Genomic DNA, 21,274 nt, shown 5'->3' on the forward strand with positions numbered 1-21,274 from the left:
CAGAGGAGCCCTGGTGACGTGCAATGCAGGGTCAAGGAGAACCCATCCAAGTAGAAAGGGCATGAGACAAGTGCAGCCTTTGTTTCCTCTGTCCCCCTGGGAGAACTGTGTCAGGGAACAGAAAAGCATCAGATCCTTGTGTAAACTGTATTCCCAGCTCACTCGGCCTTGAGTCTGTGTCCCTGAGGCATGTGGCTCAAGGGTTCACCTGCCTTGAAAGAAGAGGGACCGAGAGGTCTTTGCAAGTGCCCCTAGGCCCTGGAGAGCCCTTCCAGGGAGATAGGCAGCTGTTCTGGGTCCTCTTACTTCCTCTCTAGGCAGTGTAGATGGAGGGCTTAAGGAGTGGACGGGGCAGGGGTTGGAGAGACCCGAGCTCTGCCGGGTGCCGCCCTCTTTCCAGGGAATCCACGCTGTCCCTTCCCCTCTCTGGGGGTTAGTGATTCTCACGTTGGCTACAGATTAACATACTAGCTTCTGGGTATTTGCCAAATTCCGGGTTAATAGGTCTGGGATATCGCCCAGGCATTAACATTTCTAAAAGCTCCCCAGGCAGCCCCTTCCTGCTCTGGGGTCCTGTGGTGCCAAGCATCTCCCAAGCCCCTTCCCGTGGGGGCTTGTGCCCCAAACCCTCTCACCCCTTCGTGTGCTGCAAACTCAAGAAAACGTGACAGAAGGGTCCTCCTTGCCAGGTGTACCAGTTGCCTATTTCTATTGCAAACTTAGTGGCCGAACCAACACACTTACAGTTTACAGCTCTGGAGGTCAGCAGCCCACAGGGTCTCTCCCCAGCAGAGCCACGCTTCCTTTCAAAGGCTCTCGGAGACCATCATTGCCTGGTCTTTTCCAGCACGTGTTTCTTGGTTAGGGTCCCTCTCCACCTTCAGGGCCAGCCGTCGCATCTTTCTGAGCCTCTTCCACAGTCACATCTCCCTCAACGGATAATAGCTGGGAAGGGTTCTCTGCTTTTAAGCACCTAAGTGATTAGACTGGGACACCTGGGCATCCAGGACAGTCTCCCATCTCAGGGTCCTTGACTTTAATCACAGCTCCAAGCCCCTCTGGCTCTGATGGAATATCTTGGTGGGGGCTTTGCACTGGACCTAATAAGTGTAACATCGGGTTTTGAACATGCAGCAGTCGTCTGCTCAGTTGGACTTGGTTGTGAGGATCATTCTGTTTACATTTCTGTTTCCCTCTTAAGTTGCATCATGAAAGGGCCAAAATGTTTCTTATAATAGGGATTCTGCTTCTGATACATTGCTGGAAATGATAGATCTCCTTATAAAGCTAGTTTTTACTGTTTCATGGGAAACCAGTGAATTGGTTCCACACAGCCAGGAAGGTTGTTGCCTCAGTGAGTTATCATAGCCATGGATTCCAGGGAATCAGACACGGGCAGCTTCGCAGCCATTGTTCTGCCCAGCGCACAACACCTGGTTTCTTCCCCCGACTCTGGCTGCCCCACACTGGACGGCTCAGCTGGTCCATGGGAGCCTCGGAGCATCCTTCCTGCTTTGGGGGGCAGGAAGGGAGACTCAACTGAATGTGACGGAGGGTGTTCAGTCCGGGCTGAGCTGGGTGGGCTGAGAAGTAAAGTAAGGAAATGCAGCCCAATTTTGAGCTAAAACGCAGGGCACCTGTCAGACAACCATGAGCAAAGAAAAGGATTTCATTTTGAAATGAAGATCAACCAATATTTTGCTTTATTCTATAGCTTGTTTTCCAGTGTTGGTACCCTTGGGTTGATTACAAAGTTCAGAAGAACATGTACAATTCTGTTCCATTTGTACTGAGACTGGGGATGAAGACAACATTATATTGAAGCTCCAGAGGGTATTCAGCACCCGTGGATCCAGGCAGCAGCAAAATGTAACCTGCTTGGCTTCACTGTTCTGTTTGCTACACTTCACCGAACAGCTACTTGTCTGGCCATTCTTTCATCTAGACTCTTAGTGTTCCCACTGGTCTGAAGCGCAACTACAAGCCTGTTGGCTGCTTAATTCTAAAGTGAGGTCACGTGTGCAAAATCCTTGGCCTTTTCTTCAACAGGGTCTCAGTTCTCAGTTTGGTGGAAAACTTCAATCATCAGGAGCTTTCTTGTCAGAGAAGCAAAATCTTTGAAGTCAGTTTGGTTTCACATTTTAGAGATTAACCCAAGATTTAATATCTATCCTGTCCCGAGTGGTCAAGCATTAGCTGTGTATTCTTAGGGAAGTCACTCAGCCTCTCTGGGTCTGTATCAAACGTGGATTCCCTTACTGGAGGTGGTGACAACCGTGGAAGGAATGCTGTGGTTGCTGAAAGGTTAACCCGACCTTGGGTTCCAAGCCTCTGTGTGTGCAGAGAGGGGGTGTGGGAGACAGGGAAGGTGGGCACCACCCAGGCTGAAGGCCTCCCCCTGGCCTGGACCAGAAGTAGGAAGCCAGCCAGTGAAAGGAGACGTGACAGAAAGGGGCGGAAGCCGTGAGCCTGGCAGGGGGTGATGCTGGGCCACTGGGGGGAAGGTCAGAGAGGACAAGCAGGGAGCCGAGGAGATGCAGGAAAGGAGGAGGGAGGGGACCAGCGACCCGCCAGTCCTGTGACACCACTCCCCTTTCCCCTGCCTGCCTGGGCTGGCTTTCTGTCCCCTGTACCCAAAGTATCTCTGTGTAGGATGCTTAGGGACCAGCAGGCGGAACAAGCTCTGCATTTTGTCCATCAGGCCATTGTTCTGCTTCTCACATTTTTATTTATTTGCCTTCTGTTTCCTGTTCATAGTATGAGGCTTCTAAATCCCAAATTCAAAAGTCTAAGTTCTGCCTCAGCTCTACGGAAAGCCAAGCGAAAGAATGTTCCGGGGGCATCTTTCACGTGGACCTGGGCAGCACTGATGGGGGTGAGAGGCCCAAGAGGAGGAATAGGGGCTCCGAGTCCTCCCACCTCTGCCAGCTCCTTCCCAGCCTACGCCTCGCCTTGGGAGCTTGTTCTTGGCGGGGTGGGCATTTCTTTTAGAGCCTGTTTCCTTACTGTTACATGAGGAGGTGGAAGCATGAGCTCTCTAGGGCCCCCACTGCACTGTGATTCTGAGAGAAGGGGGCTGATCCCCAGTGATGGGTCATGACCTGGGTACTAGAATCCAGTGAGAACCCAAAGGGCCAGAAAGGGGACCAGTTTCCCAGCCAGCCAAACACTGGCGAGCCCTCTTCCAGAAACACTGACCTCAGATCTGCGTCGACCTCTGCCCCTCACCATTCCCTGCCCCACATGCTCCCCCTCTGCACACGAAGACCGTTTGCTGGAGGAAGAATGGATGGGAGAGGCGGGGCAGATATAAAAGCATTTTCAGCTTTTACTTCTGGGTGCATGGATTTCCCCTTCAGCCTCATTACACCCTCCTAGTGCTTTTCTCCAACTGATTTTGTTCCCCTGACGGACGAATAACCTCTGTGCCGCCATTGTTTCATTGCTATCACTCACCCACCTATTCAGAAGCCGAGGCTGGAAGGGAGAGGAAGCGCTTCCAGTGGGTTCACCCAATGTTCATTGATTGGCTGTCTTCTTAGTACAGAGCCAGTCACTGCATTACAGAACATCTGGGCTGGCAGAGCCCTAATAAATCATCTGCTCTGCCTGCCCCAGACTTCACCGATGGCAGCTTTTACATGGAGAGGCTAAGTGACTTGCCTAAGGTCACCCAGTGGAGCAAAGGCTAGAATTCAAGATGTCCTGTCACCAGTTCCTTGTGCTTTCCACCCCACCCTGAGGCCAAAGATGATCGATTGGCTTGTGTGAGCAGAAAGTGAAGGAAAACAGACACATTTCCCTTAAGGGCTTTAAATTAATAAGGACCCTGGATGGAAAAAGGGACAAACAGCAAAGGTATTTTTAGAAAGTGACATTGGAAAGCATGGAGGTAAACTCTTCCCTGTAAGTGGTGATGATGTTAAGAACACAGTGGGAGAAAATGTTATTTTGAGAGGAAGAAGCCTTTATTGAATTGTTTTTCAACCTTGCTACATTTATTCTTTAATCCGTGTTTCCATCAGCACACCAAACAGTCTGCCTGCCATTTTTCTTTTCCTTGACATATTTATCGCCTTATTTTCATATTATCCTATAAACTTTGGTATACACAGCTTTTAAAGCAGCTATTTTTAATGCAAGATGACACACCAGGCTTTAAATCCCTCAATAAACTGACCAGGGACATCTGCACTAAAACACTTACACTTCCTCCCCAGAGAAGCCTGCTATTCATTTGCCGTCTTTAAAAAGAAAAACAGGAATGAAAACAGGTTGACGTGTTGAAATACAAGAAAACAATGGCCAAAACCACGTATTTTCCTACTTCAAGATAAAATGCTCCAGAACATCTGACACTGAGAATTAACATTTGTAGCAAGTGTTTATTTTTATATATTTGACTCAGATTGTATACAAGTGCCACTTAGCGATTTTTCTTCACAGAAATAGAAGGTGGTGCTATATATGTTATTGAAATTTAATTCTAAAAATACAAATGTTATAGGTTCTTATGAAAGCAAAGCATTTTTATTCCTTTGGAGATCTCAAAACTAAATAAACTAGTGTCTTTGACATAACAACGTTGGTTAAAATGCCATTCTAAATGTTTGAAGGGTCTGGAGACCTCCTGGCTGTTGTCAGGTTTTTTTTTTTAACTTGTCACGAAGCACAAATAAGCTGTGACTGCAGCTTCTGAGCAAGAGGTAGCAAGGCCTATGTTAGTTTCCAAGGCCAAGGCTGAGCTGCAGATCTGGGGGATGAAGGGGGAAGGCTGTGTCCGAGATCCTTTGTGGAAAGTGAGACAGTTATCCTGCCCTTAATGGTTCTTGACCAAAAGGCCACCTATTATTTGAGATTTGAGCTTGTTTGCTATTTTGATTACTTATTTCCAGTTGATATCTGTAAATCTGCTTTACAGAGAAATCTATTGCATGTGAAATAAGATTGATTTGTTATCCCCAATAAGAGAAAAGTTGGGGTGGACATCAGTATGAGCCCTCAATTTCTATCCTATGTAGCAGAGTAGAATGAATTGGCGATAGTCAGCTAGGTGACTGCTGGGGGCCATCGCACCCCCCCAACCTCCTGCAGTGCTCCGCATTGCCAGGTGAGCTTTCCCACCACCAGTGCAGAGGCATCAGGTTATCGGGAGAAAGTTCAACCCAGAGGACCACGTTTTCTGGTCATCTCACCTATAAGTGAGACCTCTGCTACAAGGTTTTTGGTCTTCCCAGCTAGTGGTAAAGAACCCACGAAGGAGATATAAGAGACCTGGATTCAATCTCTGGGTTGGGAAGATCCCCTGGAGGAGGGCATGGCTATCCACTCCAGTTTCCTTGCCTGGAGAATCCAATGGACTATAGCCCACCAGGGCTATAGTTCATGGAGTCACAGAGAGTTGGACACGACTGAAATGACTTAGTGCACACACCTATAAGGTAGCACAGGAGCCCCTCAAACTAATACTCGAGGAGTCAGGCTTGAAAGGGAAACTGCCTGAGAGAGGTGAAGGCCTCAGCCCAAGGCTACACAGCCTGCTACTGGCGAAGCAAAAACTTGAACCCAGCTCTCCTGATCCCCAAACAAATATTTTCTCTACCAACCAGGAGTGCAAATGCCATTTACTTTCAAGTGCTGAGTAACCTGTCCCTCCTTCTGGAGGCCTCAGATTTCTTCTTTGGCATCTGGGTTGCTTCCGTCTCTCTCATTTGCGTCTGTATCAGGGGAGAGAGTGAATCTGCTGTGCTCTAGATGTATGGATATTTTTCTTTTCTGGCACAAAATGAAACGAGGGTCGTGCCCTGGCTCCGGGTTCAGAGCCACACTTACCCATACTGAACAACACCCATCAGTGGACCGGCGGGGCCGACGTCAAGAGTCTGGGCGACGTCGGTCAGAAACTGCTTCTGGATTCGGAATCGACGTTTGCCGATGCTCGAGCTCCCATCAATTAAAAACGACAAGTCAACTTTGCAGCCTGAGAAGCGGAAAAGGACTCTGTTATTCTGCTCCTCTCTCATTGTGTTCACTGCCCACTCCCCTCTTCCTCAACCAGAGCTGCCTGAGAGTGCAACGAAAAGAAAGTTTAAAAAAAGTAGCGAGATGGAAGATGTACTTATTTATTTATATTCACAGCAGATTTTCACTGGGCACCAAGATCACAGATACTTGGGCTGGTACTTATTTCCATGGCTGTTGTAGAATTCTCTGTATTAGCCACGGTTACAGACTTCAAAAGCCAGACCTCCAAGTCAAGTCTAAGAAGGCCCTCAGAATGGTTTCCTAGCTCAGACCATGTCAGCTGTGTTCAGTTGCTAAGTTGTATTGATCACTTTGCAACCCCTTTGGAGCCCGCCAGGCTCCTCTGTCCATGGGATTCTCCAGGCAAGTATACTAGAGTGGGTTGTCACTTCCTACCACTAGCGCCACCTGCAAGCCCTAACATATGTATGTATGTATATGAGAACGTGTGGGCTCAGACTGTAAAGAATCTGCCTGAAATGCAGGACACCCAGGTTTGATCCCTGGGTCAAGAAGATTCCTTGGAGAAGGAAATGGCTACCCACTCCGGTATTCCTGCCTGGAGAATCCCATGGGCAGAGGAGCTTTGCGGGCTACAGTCTGTGGGATTTCAAAAGAGTTGGACACAACTGAGCGACTGAGCACTTAGAACATATATACATTAATGAAAGCAAGAAATGGTCATGAGTTGATACAGTTTTAAACAGAATTGTTGAGGAATACTTAGTAAAGAGTGATACTGCAGAATTGGACATGAAGGGAAAATGTTCTGAGAAAACGCCTTGTTTTCTTGCTGTGGTGCATGGCAATCAACACCAGAGGAGAAGTAGGCAATGACAGGGACTTCTCTGGGCCTGGCTGGCTTCTCTCCATCTGGAATCAGTGCCTGGGCTCACTGGAGACCTCGTAAGCTTTTAGACCCTGCCTGCCTGGACAGAGAAGGAAATGGCAACCCACTCCAGTGTTCTTGCCTAGAGAATTCTGTGGACAGAGGAGCCTGGTGGGCTGCTGTTCACAGGGTCGCACAAAGTCAGACATGACTGAAGTGACTTAACATAACATGCCTGGACGTTTGGGCCTGCCAACTCTTCTCATTCAGCTGGCTACCCCTGTCCTTTGCTGCCCCCAAACTGCCTATGCCCAAGCATGATCCTTGAGATGAAGATTGGCAGAAGCAAATGAAATCAAGAAGTGAAGTTTAAAGATGCCACTAAAGTCAAGAACCCTTGGTATCTAATTTTCTTGAAGAGATCTCTAGTCTTTCCCATTTTATTGTTTTTCTCTATTTCTTTGCATTGATCACCGAGGAAGGCTTTCTTGTCTCTCCATGGTATTCTTTGGAACCCTGCATTCAAATGGGTATGGCTTTCCTTCTCCTTTGCCTTTCACTTCTCTTCTTTTCTCAGCTATTTGTAAGGCTCAGAAACCATTTTCCCTTTTTGCATTTCTTTTTCTTGGGGATGGTCTTGATCACTGCCTCCTGTACAATGTCATGAACCTCCATCCACAGTTCTTCAGGCACTCTGTCTATCAGATCTAATCCCTTGAATCTGTTTGTCACTTTCACTATATAATCATAAGGTATTTGTTTTAGGTCATACCTGAATGGTCTAATGGTTTTCCCTAGTTTCTTCAATTTAAGTCTGAATTTGGCAATAAGGAGTTTATGATCTGAGCCACAGTCAGCTCCCAGTCTTATTTTTGCTGACTGTATAGAGCTTCTCTGTCTTTGGCTGCAAAGAATACAATCAACCTGATTTCGGTATTGACCATCTGGTGATGTCCACGTGTAGAGTCTTCTCTTGTGTTGTTGGAAGAGGGTATTTGCTATGACCATATGACTTATAACATGACTTACAGTAGAAGCAGAAGATACTAAGAAAAGGTGGCAACAATACACAGAAGAACTATACAGAAAAGATCCTCATGACCCAGATAACCACAACAGTGTGATCACTCACCTAGAGCCAGACATCCTGGAATGAGAAGTCAAGTGGACCTTCAGGAAGCATCACCATGAACAAAGCTAGTGGAGGTGATGGAATTCCAGTTGAGCTATTTCAAATCCTAAAGGATGATGCTGTGAAAGTGCTGCACTCAATATGCCAGCAAATTTGGAAAACTCAGCAGTGGCCACAGGACTGGAAAAGGTCAGTTTTCATTCCAATCCCAAAGAAAGGCAATGTCAAAGAATGTTCAAACTACCGCAAAATTGCACTCATCTCATATGCTAGCAAAGTAATGCTCAAAATCCTTCAAGCAAGGCTTCAACAGTATGCAAACCAAGAACTTCCAGATGTTCAAGCTGGATTTAGAAAAGGCAGAGGAACCAGAGATCAAATTGCCAACATCTCTTGGATCATTGAAAAAGGAAGAGTTCCAGAAAAATATCTTCTTCTTCTTTACTGACTATGCCAAAGCCTTTGACTGTGTGGATCACAACAAACTATGGAAAATTCTTAAAGAGATGGGAATACCAGACCACCTGAGCTGCCTCTTGAGAAATCTGTATGCGGGTCAAGAAGCAACAGTTAGAACTGGACATGGAACAACAGACTGGTTCCAAATCGGGAAAGGAGTACGTCAAAGCTGTATATTGTCACCTTGCTTATTTAACTTATATTCAGAGTACATCATGCGAAATGTTGGGCTGGATGAAGCACAAGCTGGAATCAAGACTGCCAGGAGAAATATCAACAACGTCAGATATGCAAATGACACTACCCTTATGGCAGAAAGTAAAGAAATAAAGAGCCTCTTGATGAAAGTGAAAGAGGAGAGTGAAAAAGTTGGCTTAAAGCTCAATATTCAGAAAACTAAGATCATGGCATCTGGTCCCATCACTTCATGGCAAATAGATGGGGAAACAGTGGAAAAAGTGAGAGACTTTATTTTCTTGGGCTCCAAAATCACTGCAGATGTTGACTGCAGCCATGAAATTAAAAGTTGCTCCTTGGAAGAAAAGCTATGACCAACCTAGGCAGCATATTAAAAAACAGACATTGCCGACAAAGGTCTGTCTAGTCAAAGCTATGGTTTTTCCAGTAGTCATGTATGGATGTGAGAGTTGGACTATAAAGAAAGCTGAGCACTGAAGAATTGATGCTTTTGAACTGTGGTTTGGAGAAGACTCTTGAGAGTCCCTTGGACTGCAAGGAGATCCAACCAGTCCATCCTAAAGGAGATCAGTCCTGATTATTCATTGGAAGGACTGATCCTGAAGCTGAAGCTCTAATACTTTGGCCACCTGAAGTGAAGAATTGACTCACTGGAAAAGACTCTGGTGCTTGGAAAGATGGAAGGCAGGAGGAGAAGGGGACGACAGAGGATGAGATGGTTGGATGGCATCACTGACTCGGTGGACAGTAATTTCAGTAAGCTCCAGGAGTTGGTGATGGATAGGAAATCCTGGCATGCTTCAGTCCATGGGGTCGCAATGAGTCGGACATGACTTAGCGACTGAACTGAACTGACTGAAAGTCAAGAATCAAGCAGAAGAACAGCAGAACTACTCTATGGCTTGTCATGTTTCCCAAACAGGGCTATTCCCACTCTTTCCTAGGTCCAGGCTTGTGATGTGAATTGCTGCCAGCAGGTGGCAGTGGTGCTCTTTAGGGCTTGCCGCCTGCCAGCACCAATAATTTGCTGGAAATGTGGATGCCCAGGCTCCTCCTGGACGTATAGAATCAGATTCCAGTTTAGCAAGATCCCCAGGTGATTGACATGCACATTAAAGTTTGAGAAGCACTCCTGAAGAGAAGTTTTTCTTTCAGATGTCAGCAGCATAGTTCAATATGCCTTTTTAAATGAAAATCCTTTATTTTTTTATTTAGAGAATAGAATAACTTAATTAGAGTAAGGGCCAAACAAGAGTACATGGATTTTGTAGCATCTATTTTGGTTCTTGCTAGACCATTTTTTTTCTCCTTATTTCTTACATCTTGAGCTATGTTCAGGATTGAAACATTGCTTTCATAGGTTTAAAGAAGCGAAGTGTTTATTTACTTCATTCTCTTCACTCAGCCTAATGGCTGAAACTGGGGTTAACTTTGCTCCTCTTTTCCAATAATTTTTTAAAATTCACTTTTATTGGAGTACAGTTGCTTTACAATGTTGTGTTAGTTTCTGCTGTACAGCAAAGTGAATCAGCAATATAGTTGCATATATCCCCTCTTTTTTTGGATTTCCTTTCCATTTAGGTCACCACAAAACAGTGAATTCCCTGCACTATACAGCAGATTCTCATTAGTTATCAATTTAATACATAGTATCAATGGCAAGCCACTCCAGTACTCTTGCCTAGAAAATCCCATGGATGGAGGAGCCTGGTAGGCTGCAGTCCGTGGGGTCGCTAAGGGTCAGACACAACTGAGCGACTTCACTTTCACTTTTCACTTTCACACATTGGAGAAGGAAATGGCAACCCACTCCAGTGTTCTTGCCTGGAGAGTCCCAGGGACGGGGGAGCCTGGTGGGCTTCCGTCTATGGGGTCGCACAGAGTTGGACACGACTGAAGTTACTTAGCAGCAGCAGCAGCAGCATCAATAATCTGTATATGTCAATTCCAAACTCACAATTCATCCAACCCCCAGCTTTCCTCCTTGATATCTCCATGTTTTTTCCCTATGTCTGTGTCTCTATTTCTGCTTTGCAAATCAGATGATCTATACTATTTTTCTAGATTCCATGTATATGCATTAATATACAATATTTGTTTTTCTGACTTCACTCTGTGAGTCTCTGTGTCCATCCATGTCTCTGCAAATGGCAGAGTTTCATTCCTTTTTATGGCTGAGTAATATTCCATTGCATATAGGTACTATATCTTCATTCCTTTTTATGGCTGAGTAATATTCCATTGCATATAGGTACTATATCTTCATTCCTTTTTATGGCTGAGTAATATTCCACTGCATATATGTACTATACCTTCATTCCTTTTTATGGCTGAGTAATATTCCTCTGCATATAGGTACTATATCTTCTTTATCTGTTCCTTTCTTGATGGAGGTTTAGGCTATTGTAAATAGCCCTGCAATGGACACTGGGGTGCATGTATCTGTTTCAGTTATGGTTTTCTCTGGATATATGCCCAGGAGTGGGATTTCTTGGTCATATGGTAATCCTATGTTTAGTTTTTTAAGGCGCCTCCATACTGTTTTCCGTAGTGGCTGTATCAATTTACGTTTCCACCAGTGCAGGAGGATTCCCTTTTTTCTACACCCTCTCCACATTTATTGCTTGTAGATTTTTTGATGATGGCCATTTTGATGAGTGTAAGATGATACCTCATTGTAGTTTTGATTTGCATCCAAGAATGTTTGAATGACAGTGGCTCACGCTCAGGGCATGTGCTCACTGAGACCCAGTGGCTTTCTCACATTAAGATGAAAACATGCTGATGTGAAGATGACAGTGTCAATACAAAGGGACAGAACTGGGTTATGAAGTGTTCAGCACGAGCAATTTATTATGCTCACTGAGGATGGAAGAGGAGGAAGGAAAGGTAAGACAAAGTGTCTGCAGGAATCAATCTACCTATTTTCTTAATTGCTTTGGTATTCTTCAACATGGTACAATTTTATAGATGAATAATTTGTGTTGACCAATATATTGGGCCAGTGTTTTTTAACCCTGGATAAATATCCGAGTTCCTTAAGCAGCTTCAACAAATAAAGATGCCTGGGAATCAGTCTAGGCAGTGCTTCTCCAGGGTTAATGTGCAAAGGAATTGCTTGATTCAGGTCTGGGGTGGACCCTGAGAGTGTGCATCTCTAACAAGCTCCCAGGTGATGCCTGATGCTGCTGGTCCTCAGACCACACTCTGAGTGGCAAAATTAAGGGAGACTCAGGTTCAGTAGGTATGAGGCAAGAATTGGCATCTTTCATTTTTTAAAATGTCTGCAGGTGATTCTCACATATAGGTGAGTTGAGACTCGCAGCCCATTGGCGGTTGGCTCGTCACAGCTTTCTGGGGGAATTTGCAGATGCTTGCAACACTCAGCTCCCTCCTGGTTCCCCTCTCTCTCTGCTCTCTCTCTTGTATCCTTGGGTGGCTTCTCTTCCACCCAGTCAGTATCAAAGATCTTCAGGTTTAAGTCCCCTGTTTCTTCTTACTGTAACCTGTCTCCCTGGGTCACACTTTCGGTTCTCAAAACCTTGGTTTTGCCCTCATCATCTTCCAACTCTAAATTTCCAGCTGGACTGTTGTTTCTAAATGTCAGGGTAGCCAACTCTCTGCCAGACTGAATGTCTTACAGAAGACGATGGGTATAAACGCTTTCCTGCCCCAACCTGTTCCAACTCCAGTGGTCCTCATGGCAGCTCCAGTTGTTCGAATCATCTTTATTTGCTCGCTGCCTTCCCCTCCAGCGCTCCAGCTTCTTCTTTCTCTGTCTCTTGGATTTGCCGGTTTCTCTCCATTTACGCTCCCCACCCTGAGCTCTGTGTACCGTCATCTCCGCAGACCTCCATCCTCACGGGCAAGCCAGTCCCTCCTTTCATCCACTCTTATCTCCCCACTCCACCCCACCCTGTTGCCATAGTGACATTTTAAACATCTGATCCTCTCCCCCTCTTGCACACAGATAGTTTAAATCCTTCAGAAGCTTCCCGTTTCCTTTAGAACAAAGTGACAGAAGAGAGATAAATAGATCCAGGGTAGGAGAGAGGCGGGTGTGGGTGGGAATGAGTGGGCAGAGGGGAGCGAGAGCAGATCAGATGTCAAAGCCACTGGGGGTTTCTAGTTGTCAATTAACTTACTTGGATCTCCCTGGGATGCTGGCTCCAAAGACTGTGTGCTTAATTCTTCTTTTGGAACAAATCCTGGAAAGAGCAGTAAAACTTTTGGTGACTTACAAGAACAGGAAGCATCTGGCCTCACCCCAGGGATGGGGACAGAATGGATATTCACACTCAGCTCCAGGGGCTGGGCTCACTGCTAACTGTGCTCTTCTCCGTACCACCCCCATCCGAGGCGGTAAGAATGAATGAACAGTGCAATAGAGACACAGCACTCGTCTGGGTGCTTACGGGCATTTGAAGTCAGGTGAGTTCAGATCTGTCCCCTACAGCCCCTTAGCTTAATCTATCTGAGCCTGAGCCTTCTTATCTGAAAGCACTGAGCACTTTGCCAGCGTAAATTATCCCTCCGTACAGTTCTGAAAATCTTGAGGTCAGGGATGAGTCTCACCCATTGCATAAACCTTCCCTGTGGTCCTCAGTCAATATTCAGTGACTGAGTTGATGAGCAAAGATGCGTGAGACCGAGGACGGGGTCGGGTGTAGCCTGGAGAAGAGAGAGATACTAGCAGCTCAAACAAAGAGGGTCTACGCTGCCTCCTGTCCCCTCCTGCACCCTGAGACCAGACGCAGATACAGAAGGATTTAGTGCTTTGAGAGGGTGTGTGTGTACGTGAACTGAATTTCAGCTTCAGGGTTTTCTTTAGAGCTGTTTACCTGGGAGACACATTCACAAATATTTCATATAAGGAAATAAAGACAATAGTCTTTCAAGGCTTAGAAAGGCCAATGAGTTTCTCAGCAGAGTGCAATTGCAGCACCGGAAGTGAGTCTCCTGTTTCTGGGATGCTGGGGAATGCCTGCCAAGAGCCCCCACCTCCACGGAGGAAGGTGCTCAGGGCTCCACTCTTGGCTGGGGTGAGCTTTCTCCTGGCTTTGTTAGTTTTTCCAATTTGCAAAGCACATGATTTCATCTTCCCATTAAAGGTCAGCTTGCTCATCCCACTTCCTCAAATCATTTAAAAAATTCACTAATGGCATTTCTCAGCCAGGAGTCCTAGGAGGGGAAGAAATACACGTCCAGAGGCCCGAGTCCTTTCCTCCATATCCCCCCGCCCCCAAACCAGCAAAATCTGCCCTTGCACCAAGAGTCTGAAGACTGTGTTTGCTGTTGGAGTTTTAAACACTTAATGTAGTAAATAGGGAACAACATTCATTCATGTGAAGAAAAAACCTGAATCCCATTTGCAAAGAAGGAAGAAGAAATGGAAGGAAATTAAGATGTGTGTCCAGATGGAGTGAGGGTCCTACCCATTTTGGGGGCTGGGAACTCACTGCCTTCTGTCTTCACATTTCCTTCCCTCTCTGTGAATCCAGTCTTGCCCCTGACCCAGTCCTCCCTGTGGGGGTTTCAGTGGGCCCTTTGCCTGGCCACCAGACACCTAACGTTGGAGGTGACCCCGGCGGAGTCTTCTGTAGCAGAGCTTGACCTCTGTGCCGTCTGCTGTAATCCTAAGAATCTTGATCTAGTCATGGTCAGAAGGATGGGCTGTATAATTACCTGCATCGAGAAGGACCGATTCAGGTTTCCACAAGGTAGGTTCCCCTGATTTTCAGGATTAAAGAAAAAAACAAACTCATTAGTTAGATGAAACCAGCAGAAGCCCTCAAGTGAACTGCAAGGCTGATAACATTTTCTAATTATGGCAGAAAGCTCAGTAAAGAAACCCAAGACCAGACTTTGGGATGAAGCAACCTGAAATCTGTGTGACTTTCTTATTTAAAGTTCTTAAAGTCAGAGAAAGAAACATCTTTGCTCTTTTATTCCTTTCACTCTGCACCAATGACCATGGAATAATAGCAGTCCTGAAATTCAAGGGGAGCTAAACGCTCACGCGATTTGAAGAGACCCCCATGGTTGTTGTCGTTCAGTCGCTCAGTCGTGTCCGACGCTTTGTGACCCCATGGGCTGCAGCACGCCAGGATTCCCTGTCCTTCACCATCTCCTGGAGCTTGCTCAAACTCATGTCCATTGAGTCAATGAGGCCATTCAACCATCTTATCCTTTGTCATCCCCTTCTCCTCCTGCCATCGATCTTTTCCAGCATCAGAGTCTTTTTCCAATAGGTCGGCTCTTCGCATGAGGTGACCAAAGTTTTGGAGCTTCAGCATCAGCCCCGCCAATGAATATTCAGGACTGATTTCCTTTAGAATTGACTGGTTTGATCTCCTTGCAGTCCAAGGGACTCTCAAGAGTCTTCTCCAACACCACAGTTCAAAAGCATCAATTCTTCGGCTCTCAGCCTTCTTTATGGTCCAACTCTCACATCCATACGTGACCACTGGAAAAACCATAGCTTTGACTATATGGACTTTTGTTGGCAAAGTTAGTCTCTGCTTCTTAATAAGCTGTCCAGGTTTGTTATAGCTTTTCTTCCAAGGAGCAAGCATCTTTTAATTTCATGGCTACAGTCACCATCTGAAATGATTTTGGAGCCCAAGAAAATAAAGTCTGTCACAGTTTCCATCGTTTCCCCATCTATTTGTCATGAAGCAATGGGACCAGATGCCATGACCTTTGTTTTTTGAATGTTGAGTTTGAAGCCAGCTTTTTCACTGTCCTCTTTCACCTTCATTGACAGGCTCTTTATTTCCTCTTTGCTTTCTGCCATAAGGGTGGGGTCACCTGCATATCCGAGGTTGTTGATATTTCTCCTGGCAATCTTGATTCCAGCTTGTGCTTGATCCAGCCTGGCATTTCTCATGATGTACTCTGCATATAAGTTAAATAAGCAGGGTGACAATATACAGCTTTGATGTACTCCTTTCCCAACTTTGAACCAGTCCATTCTTCCAATGCAACCCACTAACCTGCTTCAATAGCATCTCTACCGAGTGAGTGGCTGGCGGGTGCTTGAATACCTCCCAAGACAGGGAACTCATTACTTTAGAAACAACAAAAATAGAGCATTTCTTCTTGGACTAATGAGACTTTGAGAAAACTTTTCTTTATGCCAGTTTGAAACCTTTATCCACCATCCATCCGTCCTTCATCACACTTAATCATGTGTGTGCACTCAGTCGTGTCCAATTCTTTGTGACCCTATGGACTATAGATTGCTAGGATCCTCTGTCCATGGAATTTTCCAGGCAAGAATACTGGAGTGGGTTGCATTTCCTCCTGCAGGGATCTTCCTGACTCAGGGATCGAACTCACATCTCCTGCATTGCAGACAGTTTCTTTACTTCTGAGCCATCAGGATGGCTCAAGCAGTATCACAAGCAGTATCAAGCCCCATCACAATATGCATCCAAAATATGCCCATTATCATTCCGGGTACATTTGCCTCATCCATCTATTTGTGTTTCTTTCCTTGAAACCACAAAGAACAAATCTGGTGGGAGTAGACAGTCCCCTCATTTCCTGAGGCTCTGCTTCTCCCCGCGTGCCTGAAGCAGAATGGATCAAAGCAGCAAATGCCCTTCACCACGCACCAGTGCTGATGCAGTGGGGGGGTGGGGGGTGGGGTGGTGGTGGTCAGGAAGTGAACATTCTTATTCAATAGTCCCTGATCTTTTGGGGGGAGTGTGTCTGGAAGGGACTTAGGGGCAGCAAAACATGTTGGGAAGCCTCATAAGGACACCCACATGGCTATTTTTCTCCCCTTTCCCTCCCCTCCCCCCTCCTTCAGCTCACAAGGCTGAGAGCGTAAACAACTGTTTCATTTCTTAAAGGCCATCAGCGTTCCAGCACACTTCAATTAGCACACTCAGATGAAGTGATATTCTCCTTTACATGATTCAGTGATGCCAGGCTATTGTGAAAGGCAAGTCTGTGCTCTTGTAGATTCTGGGTTCGTGGTGAGAAGTGAGTTTAATTTGACTCAGCCATTAACCAGGTGTAGGACCTTGAGCAAGTCACATACCCTCCATGAACTGCAATTTCTTTTTGAGTCATATTAGCAGTTTGGGTGGGATGATCTCCAGGTTCAAAATATGATTTGTATATGTTTACGTATTCAGCTTCTTTAGCCTCATTACTCTATCGCCACCTACCGGCAAAACTATGCACTGTGCCCTTTTCCTTAGAAAAAACGTACTGGTGACACCTCAGTTTCTGTCTAAGGCTTTCAGCGCCCTTGGGTGTGAGGAAAGAATGGAATGGTGGGTGCTCTATTACTTTAGTGGGAGATGAACAATTTTCTGACATGAAGTAATGAAGCGATGGGACCGGATGCTATGATCTTTGTTTTTTGAATGTTTAGTTTTAAGTCAGCTTTTTCGCTCTCCTCTTTCACCTGAAATGAAGGATTTCCAAGTCTCTTACTCTGTCCTGGAGGCCTGTCCTCTATCTGTGTCACTGTAATTTGTTTGGGAAAAGACTGAACCAAATCACTCTCACCCAAAAGCTGAGGGCTGAAAAAATATTTGGACAGCTCAGACTTGGTGCTTTGAGCTTGGTGGCAATGAGAAGCAGATTTGTGAGAACGTTTGTGTTCTGGTGTCGAGGTCAAGGGCATGGTGTGGGGCAAACAGAAGACTACGCCGAGTCTACCAAAGACTAGCTGGGGGCCTGAGGGGCTTGACTACCTTCTCTGACCTTCAGTTTTCTCCTGTGTAAAACTGAGTGCACAAGGGCTTGTTCTGCCCTGCCTCACATGAAGATTGTTGTTGTTTAGTTGCTAGGTCGTGTCCAACTATTTGTGACCCCATGGACTGTAGCCTGCTAGGCTCCTCTGTTCATGAAATTTCCCAGGCAAGAATACTGGAATGGGTTGCCATTTCCTCCTCCAGGGGATCTTCTTGTGTCTTCTGATTGACAGTTGGATTCTCTGCCACTGACCCACCTGGGAAGCCCTCATATGAAGGTAAATGTATATAAACACTCTAAAAAGGGTAAAAGGCACTTGTAAAGAAACAGCTGATTATTTTTGTGACAGCCCTGGCTCCATCATCTTATAGATACAGTCAGTATCTATGGGAGGTATTGGTCTTGAACACTCACTGACCAAGCCCCGTGTGAGCATTACATCAGAATAACCCTGCGGGTCAGGGACAGCCATGATCCCACTTTACAGGTGAGAAAACTGACACACAGGGAATGGCAGAGCAGAGTATTAAACCCAGGCAGGTAGGCTCTACCTGTGATATTCACTACCTGTTTATGACGGGAGGCATCATTGTTGCTTCTGAATCTCAGGGTTCTGGGGGTGGGGGTTCTTCTTTTCTCACCACAGAGAAGCCAGGCCTGGAATATCACATGAAGAACGAGGGCCCAGAACATCCCTGGTTTAAAATCCATGGCAACCTTTGCACTGGTTATGGCTCCTACTGTTCCCTGAACATCTGGAGTTTACCAGCCTGGGATCCAATGGGAGTCATGACAATGGCCCTTAGGGCTCTCAAGTTTTATGGGACAGACCCACAGGTGGCCCCTCAGCTCCCGGCTTCTCCCCAGGGACTTCTGCTGCAGTTTTTAGCAGGAGGCGTCAGTCTGAGGGGCAGCAGCCTCTGGAGCCAGGGGACCCCGCACACCTCCCTTCCAGGGCCTGGCCTTATGCCAGCAGCTCCACTTTTGAGGGTGATTGGAGAAGGCTGGGGACAGTCAGAGGTCCTGGGCATGGGCCTCAGGCCAGCAAAACATCCGCAGCCCTGCGTTTACAGATGGGTTCCTCTCCAAAGCTCTGCGTGGGACATTTGTTTGGGAGCTGGCAACCTCTTCTCATGGAAACGACATCAACTCTGCGGTTAGGTTTCCAGGCCAGTGAAGCTTATCTGATCAAACAGAGCTCAGGGTACCGTGAAGCTACCTCAGATGGTTCCAAGGAAAAGTCCCTGAGTTCTAGCCTCAATCTTCCTGAGTGTTCCACCCCTCCCTCCCCTGGGGGCACAGCAGGAGCAGCCAGGCCAGCCAGAGTGGACTTAGAGGGTCCTGGTCAGGGGGAAAGGGTATGCCTGTGGGGGTGGCGGGAGGCGGTGGCATCACTGATGAGTCTGGAGGTGGGGAGCATGGGACCTGCCAAGGCAGAAGTTCCAGCCCCAGAATATTAGAATCTGAAAACATTTGAGTCATCTTTTAGTTCTAACACATAGCACCGTGTCTCAGTACGTTTTTTTTTTTTTTTTTTTTTTAATTAACAGTTCCCCTGATATGGAGGTGGTGGCTTAAACTGGGGACGTGTCAAGTTACATCTGTGAGCAGAAGGCATAGTGTGAGGAGGAACAGGACTCCCTCAGGGTCCTAAGTTCGGGGTCCCGTGCAGGAGAGGGGGAAATATTAAGGCCGATGGCCATACTGTTAGGTCTGTACATAGCTGCCCTCAACACGGTTCGGGTATTTAGTGGGGCTCAGGAGATTCCATCCCATGTGATATAATTTTATCAGTGACTGGAGAGGAGATGGGTGGCGTATTAATCAATTTGGTGGATGACAGAGAAGGAAGGCCAGCCGCTGCTGATGGAAGGCTGGTTAATACATTCAGTGACAGAATTAAGCTTCAGGAACACTGCAGCGCACTAAACTAAGGGAGGGTTTAACAGAGTTAAGTGGAATATTCTAAGCGGGGCAAACACTCAGCTGCGCCAGGACAGCGTTGGGGTGACCTGCTTCTCTAGAAATACGTGAGAAAAAGCCCTGGGAACCTGAGCAATTGCCAGTTCAGTAGGAGATGAGCTGATGAGGAGACAAAGCCTCCCCCACATGGAACTTGGGATGTTTTCAAGGAACCAGAGTATCTGGGGCGAGAGAGGCAGCTCCCTGGCACAGCCCTCAAGGCAGCGTGTCCTGCTCCAAGTGCCTGCTCTGAGTCACCACCAACAGACCGAGGTTTAGCCGGAGGGTATGCTGCCGAGTCACGTAAGGATCTGCCGGAGGTTTGAGAGAAATCCGTCCCAGAAAAGACGAGATGAAAAGGAGGACATGAAGGCTACTTTCATATACTTGAAAGACTCTCAAATTTATTCTCTTAACAAATACCGAAGATCCCCATAGAGCCTTTGTGTTGGTTACATCTATTATTGCTTTTTCTCATATTAGAAATTAAAACTGTGTATCCTCTCATTTAAAACAGACTATCCATTTATTTCACTATTCATTCACTTCATGTCAATGTATGGCAAAACCACCAATTTAATATTGTAAAGTAATTAGCCTCCAATTAAAAAAATTAAAAAAAATAAAAAAACCCAGTAAACCTATTTATTCTAACATTTTATAATGGAAATAACTGCTTCCTAAAACAAAAGAATTCAGTGAGAAGAGTGGCAGACTTCTCCAGTGTCTGATCTAACAGAAGACAGCTCAAATCTGATGTCAGTTCCTTCAGCCCATCTGTGGTCATATGTCATTTTTGTTGAAGAGTTTGAAGAAAATCTGGCCTCACTTATACAGGGAGAGAACAGAAGGCCTCATAGAAGTCCTTCCTGAAAGCAAAGTTCTTGGACCACATTATGAGAAGTAGTAGTTTAGACACGTTAGGAGCCACTAGGCTCAAGTTCTACATAGTACATCCAACAATGGGCCTGGGAAGCCCTGGGCCCCTGACATACAGTTATCCTACACAGGGCAAAGGCTTCCCTGGTGGCTCAGTGGTAAAGAATTTGCCTGCCAGTGTGGGAGACGTGGGTTTGATTCTCAGATGGGGAAGATCCCCTGGAGAAGGAAATGGGAACTCACTCCAGTATTCTTGCCTGGGAAATCCCACGAACAGACAAGACTGGTGGGCCATGGGGTCAAAAAGAGTCAGACACGATTGAGTGACTAAACAACAAAAAAACACAGGGCAAGGCCTTTGTCTGCCACATCACAAGGGATTCATTTGTTTGGTGGGAAATCAGATCAGATCCACTTTGTTTTATTTTTTCAATGTGGCATTAAGTAAATATTTTAATGGGCTGTGATTACAGGACAGAAATCACTAAAGTACATAGAAGGTTAAAAATAAGACTTCTGAACTAATCTGAAACATCAACACATAAAAGACTGAAAATGGGTAGGATGGGAAAACGAGCGAGTTACAGTCCCTGATCTGGCTACCTTGCACTTCAAAACAGAGTCAATGCTGTGCTGTTCATTACAAACATACAGACCCAGAAGCACTTTATACAGTTCTTCCCAATTCTATGATCTGATGATTTTCTAGCTGAGAAGTTGGCTGACTATCTAATATGCATGAATTTTTCTGAAGTGAGAGCCAGGTGAAGATCCTGTGTGCCAGTGGCTCCCCTATCTGCAGGAGCTAGCTCTGGGCTTTGAGATTTGTGCAGGCCTGAGCACCAGAGCCTCTTGATGAAAGTGAAAGAGGAGAGTGAAAAAGTTGGCTTAAAACTGAACATTCAGAAAACTAAGATCATGGCATCTGGTCCCATCACTTCATGGCAAATAGATGGGGAAACAGTGGAAACAGTGACAGATTTTATCCTCTTGGGCTCCAAAATCACTGCAGATGGTGACTGCAGCCATGAAATTAAAAGACACTCACTCCTTGAAAGAAAAGCTATGACCAACCT

At 46.0% G+C, this 21,274-nt stretch overlaps 1 protein-coding gene across 2 annotated transcripts in view; it reads right to left on the bottom strand.

Moving 5' to 3' along the window:
- Positions 1-21,274, bottom strand: part of VIT (vitrin) — a 129,542-nt gene that overhangs the window by 23,841 nt on the left and 84,427 nt on the right. For both annotated transcript variants that reach the window (XM_055400862.2, XM_055400861.2), the window contains 3 exons: positions 14,328-14,372; positions 12,788-12,850; positions 5,833-5,980 (listed from right to left, as the gene is read on the bottom strand). In XM_055400862.2, the coding sequence (XP_055256837.1) occupies positions 5,833-5,980; positions 12,788-12,850; positions 14,328-14,372 (256 nt within the window). The remainder of the gene's footprint in view (positions 1-5,832; positions 5,981-12,787; positions 12,851-14,327; positions 14,373-21,274) is intronic.

This window comes from Moschus berezovskii, chromosome 11, assembly GCF_049115385.1.
Source record: "Moschus berezovskii isolate FMDL1 chromosome 11, NW_MosBer_1.0, whole genome shotgun sequence".
Taxonomy (NCBI): Eukaryota; Metazoa; Chordata; class Mammalia; order Artiodactyla; family Moschidae; genus Moschus; species Moschus berezovskii.